Consider the following 13,037-nt stretch of genomic DNA (forward strand, 5'->3'; position numbering starts at 1 on the left):
TCAATTGTTCTGGTGCGAAAGTGAATGCCACAGAAAGGTTTTGTTATGACCTAAAAACATGAGGCTCCACTAGTTTACAATGTTACTGTATAATTAATAAATTGGATTTTACCGATGCAAAAATGTTAGAAAACAATGCACTGCTAGTCCATCCCAAATTGAATCCAGTCATATTTATCAAGTTTATACCATCTAAAAATAAGAGGCCTTCTAACACCATTATACTTTCCCGTAGTTTTATGGGGGAAACTCGGCACAAAAAGGTTAGTGACCGGACATGTTATGCTTCAATGTTGTGTTACAGTGGTGCGCTTTGGTTCACACCTCAAACATAAGCAACAGTTAGTACTCTGAGTTTTTTGTATCATAGCTCTCTCAGTGCAGCGGCCTTTGTGGTTATCAGCAGGATGTAAGGGTGGTTGTATTCTCACATAGATGCTCCTTAATGCAACGACCACTCCCAGTACAAATTACAAAACACTAGAGTCTTTATCTGGTGACATTTAACAATACTGCAACTACTAACACTAATAGCGCTAATCAGAACAACGTTTAGTTGGAATATTACTGACAACAAAAGATACAAAGTGATTGAATCTATTTATTAGGGTATTTTGAAAAATGTTTAACTGCTGTAACTTAAGATACAAATATATATTTAAATTTGACTGTAGACTACTTCAACACCTTAAAACAGATACAGAAAACTGGATGAACATAATGGAATGATGTGGCCTCTGAATGATGAATTTTTCACATTTCTGCCTTAACTGCTACACAACACTCAACGTTACTGTATAACATCACAGCAGGTAGCAACATTGGAAGGCAGCATTAGTGTTTGTCTAGCAAAGCATTAAACCATTGTTTTGTCAGAGCTATATGTTTGGCTCACATTACCTAATGTGTAATAACTTCTAGCCTCCGAAGTCTTTTTAAAGCTCGGGCTGTGGAAGTTTGAGCTGTCAAGGGACTCGGTTTTTCCACTGATGTTTTCCTGGCTTTTAAGTAACATTTCAAGTGGTTGTACTTAGGGATGAACAACACATTGGTGGCCAATATATTTGGTTGATTAGTAAAATGATAGAATTATAATTGTTGTTCTGGAAGTGGAATTTCAGCCGATGGTTATGTAATAGGGTGATATGATGTACAATTTTGAAATTGTTGAGTCAAAGATCAAAGAGATCATACTTCAATTCATGAGTAAAGTAAATTCATAAAAGTAAATGTAAACATTTATTAAAAGCTTGATAAACTGTTGGTCCTTTCAAGAAGGTAAAACATGTTTCTAAAATGTTTAACAGTAAATACTGTTTGAGAACATTTATATATGTAGGCTATACCTGTTAAAGATTTCGGATCTTTTTGAAAAAACTGATCCGTGATTGATTAGTTATATCTTCAAGGTCGGAAGCGGGAGCTCTCAGTGCGATGCCTCATTCTCGGTGGAGCTACGGGAAAGTAACCCTCCTCCTCATTCTGTTCCCTCCCCCTCACTTACCCCCCAACCCCCAAATCCTTCTTGTCGGTTATTGGCTGGAACACTGTTTGTTATGTTTAGTGGTGCAGGTTGACACAGTTTGTTTTTGTTGCCATTTGTGGAGCCTGGGCTGTCTACAGAGACCACATTTTTTTACACTGTGTTCAGGGGACAGGCAGCTAGTGGATAGTGAGGAGATGTTTGCTGTATGGGACAAAACATGTTGTAGACTAAAAAACGTGTGACGTCACTTAGAGCACCTTTAAACTGTAAGAAATAGGTTAGCCATTTTGGTTTTGTTTTAAATGTGTTAGAAGCTGTATATTCATGTTAAGTGCTTAGTTAAATATTAGCAGTCTAAAATGACTCCTAGCAGCCATTACAGATTGGCACGGGTGGGACATGAAAGGTACACGTGGTGTATGCATCCCCATACTCTGAAAGTTCAAATGGATGTGTGTAGTAAAAATGACCGTATATTGTGTTGCTATTTTTGGAAACTATTCATTGTAAGTAAGAAAGAATTCACAGAGAAATTAATATGTTTAAATAATGTTTTGTTCATGTAAAGCATATTTAAGAGCATAAATGTAAGCTTTTGTTTATACTATTTTTGTTACTGTTCACCTGAAAGCGAGTAATTGTAATTGTGCATTCAAATATCTTTTTGCATTTATTTTAAATACAACAATTCTCGATGGAGCTACTAGAGAGAAAACATCGTTGTATGAGTGAGCATTTCTATCTCGCATTTCCAGGTTGTTACAGTTACATATGATAATGAATGAATAATGCAACAGAGCGGTTTTCCAGTTTACTCAAAAAAAATCTGCTGATTTAAAAAAAATGTGAAACTTTTCTCGGAAACCAAACTTGCCACCATAGGTGGCTGTGAGCATGTGACCATGTTTCCTATACAGTGTCACTTCAGGTTTAGCCAATCAAACGCATTCTTGTCTCTAAAGAGAGGAGAAACCAACGATATTCTGTCATTCAACACAGAAACTTCAACACAATGACATCTCCAGTGTTTTCTCTCTTTCTCACATGTTTGTTCTTGGGGGAAATGGGTAAGTTGCATTTTTGAAACTCCAACTTTTATCTGTTAGACTGTGGGATGTTTAGTAATTACACTGACGTATGTCACATTACATTAACTCAACATTTGCTTTTTCCCTCATTTCACTTTAGCTCAGACGACCGGTCCGAAATCCTCAACTGTTCGTCAAGAGACACGATTTGTATCAGTTAAAACTGGGGAGGAGTTGACTTTGAAATGTTTCTATGAAGGTGATGTCGCTGTAATGCTTTACTGGTATAAACAAACTCTGGGACAGAAACCAACGCTCATCTCTACATATCATAAATATAATGTGAATTTTATTTTTCATGATGAATTCAAGAACAATTCACGCTTCACACTGGATATGGAAAATGGTAAAAATCACCTAAAGATCACAGATTTGCGTGTTTCAGACTCGGCTACTTACTACTGCGCAAGTAGTGATACATATACATATATTGTTAAATTTGCGGAGGGAACCTTAGTCGATGTAGAAGGTTCAGGTTTGAAGGTCCCAGCTACGGTCCATCAGTCAGCATCTGAGAGCATCCAGCCAGGAGGCTCTGTGACTCTGGACTGTACAGTACACACTGGGACCTGTGATGGAGAACACAGAGTTTACTGGTTCAAGAACTCTGAAGAATCTCAGCCAGGACTCATTTACACCCATGGAGGCAGGAATGATCAGTGCGAGAGGAAACCCAACACACAAACACACACCTGTGTCTACAAGCTGCCGATGAAGAGTCTGAATCTTTCTCATGCTGGGACCTACTACTGTGCTGTTGCCTCATGTGGACACATTCTGTTTGGAAACGGGACCAAGCTGGAGTTTGAAGGTAAGGAACTTTTCTAGCTGAGGTTGTTACTTCCATAGGTACTCATTAGTAGGGCTGGGACAATGTGCCCTTGTCCCGATTCAATTCTTTCTGTTTTGCTGGAAACGGATATGATGTAGTCGCCGTTGGCCATACCGTATGAATAGAAAATTATAAGGTCAATCATTGGTAGAAGAAAAAAAATTATTATAAGAAAAATAATGAATTAAAAAAATTGTTTCCAAAAAAAAAATCCCAATACATGAGTGAATTGATTTTTTTTTTTTTTACCATGCATACTCATGAGGACTTTCTAAATACATTTAGGATTAGAACAGAAAACCTGCTGAAAGATCTTTCTCTATTGTCCGTTTTTCTAAAGATGAAGACTCTCCTGTCTTGGTGTATTTCTTGAGTGGAACTTCGACATTCACCACCATCCTGAGTGTTTTACTGGCCTTCACAGTGTGCGTGATGAACAAGGGAAACAGCCGCCAATCTAAAGGTAACTGTTAGTTTGTATGACTTGTAATCACAGAATTTGGCTTTTAAATAAAAGTAGGGCTGTCAGCATTAACGTGTTAATCTCAATGCGATTAAGGGACGAGCATAACACGTACATTTTTCTAAATTGCATTAATCGCATGCCGCAATTTCTTAATTTATTTTACACTTCACTCAGCTTCGCGTCGTGCCTAACAGTCTACTATTTTGACACTTTGCCTCACTATTGCTTATCATCAATCTGCCATACTTCCTCGTACACATCCTGCTGCTGCAGCCAGGCTGCAGGCATGACAGCAGTGTGCTTTTTATTTTCCAAAACACGCTCAGTAGACAAGTCGAAAACCATATGCACATTGCGTAAAGCCGAATTGAAATATCACCAAAGCACGTCATGCTTGAGCTACCACCTACAAGCTAAGCTTACAGTACATTTATAGTAATGTTAAAGTGACTCAGGTGGATGCTAGTGGGCTCAGGCAAAGCACTATTTTGCAGAGTGCTACTCACCGACCTGTGGATGAAACCAAATCCAAAAGAATTACTACAGCTCTTACAAAATGGGTGGCAACTAACTGCAGACCTGTCAGCATCGTAGAAGACTCAGGTCTTAAAGATATACTACGGTTGGCATGTTCGGACCCGTCTTATACATTGCCGTCGAGGGGGACAGTAGTTTCACGCATACACAGCCTGTATGACACGGAGAAAGCAGCCCAACTGGAACTGCTGCAAGGTGCTGCAAGCGCTGTCTCATTAACTGGTGATCATTGGACATCAGTGACTAATCAAAATTATTTAGGAGTTACTACACACTATATGGACTCTGGTAAAGATAGGGATTTTTTGTTTTTTTGTTAAGTACTTGGAGGAATTGTGTGATAATGACAGATTCACACATTTTGCTTTTGTTAATATGTACTTAAAAACAGTTCTGAAATGCAAAATAATAGAATTTTAATCATGTGATAAAACGTGATTAATCGCGATTAACTATAGAAATTCAGCTAAATAATCGTTTGACAGCCTAAATAATCGTTTGACAGCCCTAAATAAGACTTTTTTCTGTTTCACAACCAGAGTCTCAAGCCAGATGTCCAGCTCCCCCCACAGTGAAAGCAAAGGTGATTAAAAAACTATAAACCACCTGCTAAACTACCGTTAAGACACATTTTTATTGCTCAATGCATCATTTTTTGCAAGGTTTTCATTTCTGTCAAAGACAAAATAATGATCATCTGATATATATTTTGTTACCAGGGTGACCAATACGCTGATAACCTTCATTATGCTGCTTTAAGTGCCAACCTGTCCAACAGATCAAGAGGACAGAGGGATCCCACCTGGAGTGAATGTGTCTACTACAGCGTAAAGCAGTAGAACTGGACTTATTACATTTGTACTTTGGAGTAAGTCAGGATTTTCTTAGTGCCTCGCTGGAGGTGTAATAAAGATGTATATTCAGGTTTGAAATAAATTTGCTTTTATAGCTTCTTCGTGGTCTGCAGACAAAATTAAATCGCTCTATTCTCAACTTATGTGCATATTAACAATACTTTTTGATGTCTGTGTGGCAAATAAACCATGTATCTCAAATCATATTTAAGTGCTTATGAATAAATGTTTTTTTCATGATGTAAACAGTATATTTAGAAGCTCAAATGGATGCCATAAAAGTCACTTGCATGCTTTATAATTTTTTTCTATAAAAAAAAAATATATTTTATACTCATTTTTTTAACCAAATCATATGTGTTTTTATGCCTTTATGATCAAATAAATAATAAAAAATTGAAAGCACTGAGTTTGAAACACTATGTGTGTGCATGTTTGATTCAACAGTTTCTTCATACATGAGTGGCTGTTGGCACTAAATAAGTGTCAGAGAACGTGGTTGACCTCACCAACCCCGATCAATGTTAAAACTCAATTGTTCTGGTGCGAAAGTGAAATGGCACACAAAGGTTTTGTTATGACCTAAAAACACGAGGCTCCACTACTTTACAATGTTACTGTATAATTAATAAATTGGATTTTACCGATGCAAAAATGTTAGAAAACAATGCACCGCTAGTCCATGCCAAATTGTATCCAGTGCACTCACATTGGCACTTTCATGTACGCTCACTTATGTAAATCAGTGAATTTTCCCATCCCTAGTTACTACTGATGGATAGTTTGACCGTGAGGCTGCTACAGTATAGTCATAGCATCATCAGAGATCAAACAGTTGGTTATTCGCACACTTAAAGATACCTGGTAATTCAATTAAATATATATACTTTATGTCCAGATAAGCAATATCTGGCCACTGTTTTGGGCCATTGATCCACTTGTACAGGGGAAGACTGAAGGGCCTTAACTGCAGACTGTTTAACCCTAATTTATTAAGGTTCAGGCAAGGTTGCAACATTATAATTATACATGTCTGTAAAACAAAACGTGTTCAACAAAAAATAAATGCATACACACTTGCCAAAATTAAAATCCAACCACAGGTTAAACATTAAAATGCTACAGAGTGACGTGTCCTGCTTTAACTAACCATCTTTGGGTGTAATGCATATTTACATGGTAATGGCCAAGTTTCATGGCATACTTTAGCTAACTTACAAAATAAATGTTAATACAGTTTAAACCATCTAAAAATGAGGGACCTGCTAACACCATTATCCTTTCCCATAGTTTTATGGGGGACACTCGGCACAAAAAGGTTAGTGACCGGACATGTTATGCTTCATTGGGTCAGTACACAGTGGTGCACTTTGGTTCACACCTCAAACATAGGCAAGAGTTAGTACTCTCTGAGTTTTTTTTATCACAGCTCTCTCAGTGCAGTGGCCTTTGTGGTTATCAGCAGGATGTAAGGGTGGTTGTATTCTCACATAGATGCTCCTTAATGCAACAACCACTCCCAGTACAAATTACAAAACACTAGAGTCTTTATCTGGTGACATTTAACAATACTGCAACTACTAACACTAATAGCGCTAATCAGAATACTGTTTAGTTGGAATATTACTGACAACAAAAGATACAAAGTGATTGAATCTATTTATTAGGGTATTTTGAAAAATGTTTAACTGCTTTAACTTAAGATACAAATATATATTTAAATTGGACTGTAGACTACGTCAACACCTTAAAACAGATACAGAAAACTGGATGAACATAATGGAATGATGTGGCCTCTGAATGATGCATTTTTCACAGTTCTGCCTTAACTGCTACACAACACTCAACGTTAGTGTATAACACATGCAGGAAGGCAGTATTAGTGTTTGTCTAGCAAAGCATTAAACCATTGTTTTGTCGGAGCTATATCTTTGGCTCACATTAGGTAATAACTTCTAGCCTCCGAAGTCTTTTTAAGGCTCGGGCTGTGGAAGTTTGAGCTGTCAAGGGACTCGGTTTTTCCACTGATGTTTTCCTGGCTTTTTAGTAAGATTTCAAGTGGTTGTACTTAGGGATGAACAACACATTGGTGGCCAATATATTTGGTTGATTAGTAAAATGATAGAATTATAATTGTTGTTCTGGAAGTGGAATTTCAGCCGATGATTAAGTAATATGGTGAGTTGATATACAATTTTGAAATTGTTGAGTCAAAGATTAAAGAGATACTTCAATTCATGAGTAAAGTAAATTCATTAAAGTAAATGTAAACATCTATTAAAAGCTTGATAAACTGTTGGTCCTTTCAAGAAGGTAAAACATGTTTCTAAAATGTTTAACAGTAAATACTGTTTGAGAACATTCATATATGTAGGCTATACCTGTTAAAGATTTCGGATCTTTTTGAAAAAACTGATCCGTGATTGATTAGTTATATCTGCAAGGTGGGAAGCGGGAGCTCTCAGCGCGATGCCTCATTCTCGGTGGAGCTACGGGAAAGTAACCCTCCTCCTCATTCCGTTCCCTCCCCCTCACTAACCCCCCAACCCCCAAATCCTTCTTGTCGGTTATTGGCTGGAACACTGTTTGTTATGTTTAGTGGTGCAGGTTGACACAGTTTGTTTTTGTTGCCATTTGTGGAGCCTGGGCTGTCTACAGAGACCACATTTTTTTACAGTGTGTTCAGGGGACAGGCAGCTAGTGGATAGTGAGGAGATGTCTGCTGTATGGGACAAAACATGTTGTAGCCTAAAAAACGTGTGACGTCACTTAGAGCACCTTTAAACTGTAAGAAATAGGTTAGCCATTTTGGTTTTGTTTTAAATGTGTTAGAAGCTGTATATTCATGTTAAGTGCTTAATTAAATATTAGCAGTCTAAAGTGACTCCTAGCAGCCATTACAGATTGGCACGGGTGGGACATGAAAGGTACACGTGGTGTATGCATGCCCATACTCTGAAAGTTCAAATGGATGTGTGTAGTAAAAATGACCGTATATTGTGTTGCTATTTTTGGAAACTATTCATTGTAAGTAAGAAAGACTTTAGAGAGAAATGAATATGTTTAAATAATGTTTTGTTCATGTAAAGCATATTTAAGAGCATAAATGTCAGCTTTTGTTTATACTATTTTTGTTACTGTTCACCTGAAAGCGAGTAATTGTAATTTTGCATTCAAATATCTTTTTGCATTTATTTTAAATACAAAAATTCTCGATGGAGCTACTAGAGAGAAAACATCGTTGTATGAGTGAGCATTTCTATCTCGCATTTCCAGGTTGTTACAGTTACATATGATAATGAATGAATAACGCAACAGAGTGGTTTTCCAGTTTACTCAAAAAAAAACCTGCTGATTTAAAAAACATTTGAACCTTTTCTCGGAAACCAAACTTTCCACCATAGGTGGCTGTGAGCATGTGACTATGTTTCCGATACAGTGTCACTTCAGGTTTAGCCAATCAAACGGATTCTTGTCTCTAAAGAGTGGAGAAACCAACGATATTCTGTCATTCAACACAGCAACTTCAACACAATGACATCTCCAGTGTTTGCTCTCCTTCTCACATGTTTGTTCTTGGGGGAAATGGGTAAGTTGCATTTTTTAAACTCCAACTTTTATCTGTTAGACTGTGGGATGTTTAGTAATTACACTGACGTATGTCACATTACATTAACTCAACATTTGCTTTTTCCCTCATTTCACTTTAGCTCAGACGACCGGTCCAAAATCCTCAACTGTTCGTCAAGAGACACGATTTGTATCAGTTAAAACTGGGGAGGAGTTGACTTTGAAATGTTTCTATGAAGGTGATGCCGCTGTAATGCTTTACTGGTACAAACAAACTCTGGGACAGAAACCAACGCTCATCTCTACATATCATAAATATAATGTAAACGGAATTTTTCATGATGAATTCAAGAACAATTCACGCTTCACACTGGATATGGAAAATGGTAAAAATCACCTAAAGATCACAGATTTGCGTGTTTCAGACTCGGCTACTTACTACTGCGCACGTAGCAATACATATATTTTTGAATTTGCGGAGGGAACCTTAGTCAATGTAGAAGGTTCAGGTTTGAAGATCCCAGCTACGGTCCTTCAGTCAGCATCTGAGAGCATCCAGCCAGGAGGCTCTGTGACTCTCAACTGTACAGTACACACTGGGACCTGTGATGGAGAACACAGTGTTTACTGGTTCAAGAACTCTGAAGAATCTCAGCCAGTACTCATTTACACCCATGGAGGCAGGAATGATCAGTGTGAGATAAAACCCAACACACAAACACACGCCTGTGCCTACAAGCTACCGATGAAGAGTCTGAATCGTTCTCATGCTGGGACCTACTACTGTGCTGTTGCCTCATGTGGACACATTCTGTTTGGAAACGGGACCAAGCTGGACGTAGAGGGTAAGGAACTTTCTAGCATATGCTGTCTAATCTGATGGGTAGTAACAAGTAGAAAGTAATTTCCCGATTATAGGATTTTTCTTTGGGGAGGTTTTTGTCTATCTGAATCGAGGCTGTGAGGAGGGTGTCGTATGTTGTAGAGATTGTAAAACCCTTTAAGGCAAATTTTGGATTTTGGCCATATGCGTAAAATTGACTTGACTAGACATTCTAATTTACTAACGTGGGATAAAAACAGGAAATATACTGAAAGTTTCTGTCTCTCTACAGATGAGGTGGACTCTCCTTCTTTAGTGTATTTCTTGAGTGCAGCTTTGGCTTTCACCACCATCCTGAGCGTTTTACTGCCTTTCTTAATGTACAAGGTGAACAAAAGAAACAGCTGCCAAACTGCAGGTAATTGGTACTTGTTTTATCTGGCAGATTGTGTCCACTGAATTTAGCTTGTAAATTAAATGTTTTCTGTGTTCTACAACCAGTGAACCACGCAACATTTCCATCTCCCTTCACAGCGAGTGCAGAGGTGTGTACAGTTTTCCCCTTTTCATTAAAAAAAGAATTGCATCACAATTAACTGTGTTATCTACATAATTTTTGTGAGGAACAATAATTTGTGATCTACTTTTTTTTTTTTATATATTTTGTTACCAGGGTTACCAAGATGCACACAACCTCCATTATGCTGCTTTAAGTGACAACCTGCCCAACAGATCGAGAAGACAGCGGAATAACACCAACGATGAATGTGTGTACTCCAGTGTCAAGCAGTAGAACTGGACATTATTTCTACGTTCTGAGTAAGATGGCAGATTCTTCTTATAATCTTTTTGATTATGTACATACATAGATGTAGATTTTTAGATAAATATGTGCATCTTTCATTGGTCCAGGATGTAAAGAGTGAAGAGAAGACTGATAAGGTGGACAGAGTTATTAGTAGAAAGAGAAGTTTAAATGAGCTATGTTGTTTTATGAGACTGTGTTAACTGTTGTTAATAGGCCCTTCTCAAACACTCCTGTTGATTTGCAGAGGATATTTTAGAGAATAATTCAAACAAAGAAAGTTGATGTCAGTTCATTTAGAAAGCCAGATTGATTAATGCTGTACAACAACCTTGGGTCTCATTTATAAATGTAGTGTACGCAGAAAACGGGGCTGAAAACGTGCGTACGCCACTTCCCACGCAAAGGTTGTGATTTATAAAAAACAAACTTGACAGGAGAATGTGCGGTCCTCCACACAAACTCTGACCCATGGGTACGCACATTTTGGAGACAATGAGAATTGGCGACGCAGATGGTGAGGTGGTGAAATGAAGTCAGACTGCAGAAAGTAAATGTGGGAATAAGGATTACTCTTAATATTTTCAAGTATTGATGTCTCACGCACATTTCTTCACTCCATATCGTCATGAAGATTAAATCCAGCAGTGTTATTTGCGCTTGTACTAAGTGATACTTTTACTACCTTGTAAAATCCAACTCAAATCTTAAATAAAAATTCGGTATTAATGTTTAATTGGCACCGTCACATTGTCTGCTACGGAGCGCAGGAGGAGGAGATGGCCCGACTGCATAGAATACAGGATAGCATTTAAAATACCCTACCATTAGATAAGGCAGAATACAGTGTAAATAACTAAATCTGTCTTTAATACTGTGCATATCATCAAATGTCAAAATCTGGAAATACAGCTGTTAAGCTCTCGCGCAATTGTTACACTTACTGTCCTTGTTATCGGTCCAAACTTTAATACTGTTAGTGACAAAACCTGCATGAAGAAAAGTGTGTTTTCCTATTAGACTTTCGTCTTCAAATTGTATCTCAGAGTGGGGGATACCACCAACCTGACTCTGCCAGATGGATTGCTTCGCATTTGCTCAGCATATCCATCTGGGAACTTTCCGTTGGAGAACTTTTGGGAAGGGGCGAAAATACTGGTTAGCTAACTGGATGAAACATCTGTCTATCAGCACCTATGTTGGTGATAGACGGGCCAAGTCAACCAATCAGATCAAACTCTTGCCGAAACCAGTTGGGAGAAGAGCAAAAACATCTTTTCCTCCGAGAAAAGCCTCCAGTGCAGTTTTCTGCTCTTCTTTCAATGAAGGAATACTTTCTAATTTGGATAAAACTTGCACAATAGCTACGCTCATCTCATCCGTGGAAGCTGCCATGTTGTTTAGACTAACAGTTGCTTCTTGCTGCGTCACACCTAAACCCACCTCAAGTCAAAACCAACGCTGATTGGTCGGTCGTTTTGCGAACGGCTCCAGATTTTCTCTATCTGAAGATGCCAGACTGATCTGCGAGTAGAAAACTTGAGCTGGCGACATCAGGACGGTCTCACGAGGCTAGGATACCACTAGTTGATGCTGTGATTTTGGAAAGGAGTTAACGATCAAAAATTGTTGTAAACATATAAATAGTGTGGTGCATAATGGAACTGCTGGCCCTGCAGGAAGACTAACCCCCAATAGGAAGAAACAGGAGAGAAAGAGGCTTCAGGGACCATGATGCTAATATGCCGATTTAAATTCCCTAAAGCTGAGCTTTTGGATCTTTGAACTGAATTGGGTCCAGTAGAGAGGGTAACGTGCCGGAACCGTGCCATCCCGGTCCAGATACAGGTCCTCGCCACTCTGGGGGCAACTCGCTGTTTCCAGAGGGAAATGGCAGACAGCTAAGTGTTTTTGTTATATAAATATTATATATAATCTTCAACTTTATCACTAAGGCTTGTTTGGATATAATATTCTGTTAAATCTAGGTCTGGTATATCGGAGCTGTCCCAGAGTGCCGTAATGGCTGCCGTTTTGGACGGTATTATTAATATAGGTAGTCTATAGATCAGGGTTTCCCTACACTGCGAGAACAGGCCAAAATTATAATTCAATTTGCAGCAATTCCCGAAAGTCTGAGAAGTTTTTTGCTTTTCCCCCACCAGTTGTCATGATTCGGCAATGAAAGAACAACTGCCAGGGTCATTACCATACTGATCAGCATTCGTGATGTGCTTTGCATTGACTATTTATGGTTAAAAATGGGTGTACAGGGCGGGATAAGAGGCTGATCCACGTACGCACACTTGTTGGTAATCTGTGATTTATAAAGGGAACATTGCTTACAGGTGTGCGTACACACAGTTTTATAAATCTGAATTTTTTTTGGCGTATGTCCACTTTTAGTAAGGACATACGCACAGTTTTATAAATGACACCCCTGGTCTTTGGCTATAAGGGCTTGGATTAATTTACCAATAAGTGGCATTATTTCTATTTTATCCTGACATTTTTTTTAACCTAATTACATGTATTGTGCATTTCCATGAACATATTGTGTTAAATAAGAATAAATC

General features: G+C 38.2%; 2 protein-coding genes across 3 annotated transcripts in view; both read left to right on the forward strand.

Annotated features, from left to right (window-relative positions):
• Window positions 1–5,248, forward strand: part of LOC114573973 (V-set and immunoglobulin domain-containing protein 2-like) — a 40,974-nt gene extending 35,726 nt beyond the window's left edge. The window contains exons 1-5 of one of the 2 annotated variants that reach the window (XM_028606234.1): window positions 2,499–2,553; window positions 2,675–3,385; window positions 3,747–3,869; window positions 4,949–4,992; window positions 5,129–5,248. In XM_028606234.1, coding sequence (XP_028462035.1) covers window positions 2,499–2,553; window positions 2,675–3,385; window positions 3,747–3,869; window positions 4,949–4,992; window positions 5,129–5,248 — 1,053 coding nt within the window. Of the gene's footprint in view, window positions 1–2,498; window positions 2,554–2,674; window positions 3,386–3,746; window positions 3,870–4,948; window positions 4,993–5,128 lie in introns of those variants that run through there. The other variant, XM_028606235.1, reaches the window with a different exon arrangement.
• A 3,549-nt stretch (window positions 5,249–8,797) lies between these two features.
• Window positions 8,798–10,449, forward strand: LOC114545652 (titin-like). Its single transcript, XM_028564073.1, has 5 exons — window positions 8,798–8,852; window positions 8,974–9,678; window positions 9,949–10,074; window positions 10,158–10,201; window positions 10,330–10,449. Exons 1-5 carry the CDS (start codon window positions 8,798–8,800, stop codon window positions 10,447–10,449), a joined length of 1,050 nt encoding a protein of 349 aa, XP_028419874.1.
• The last annotated feature ends 2,588 nt before the right edge of the window (window positions 10,450–13,037 follow it).

This window comes from Perca flavescens, chromosome 19 (assembly GCF_004354835.1).
Source record: "Perca flavescens isolate YP-PL-M2 chromosome 19, PFLA_1.0, whole genome shotgun sequence".
Classification (NCBI taxonomy): domain Eukaryota; kingdom Metazoa; phylum Chordata; class Actinopteri; order Perciformes; family Percidae; genus Perca; species Perca flavescens.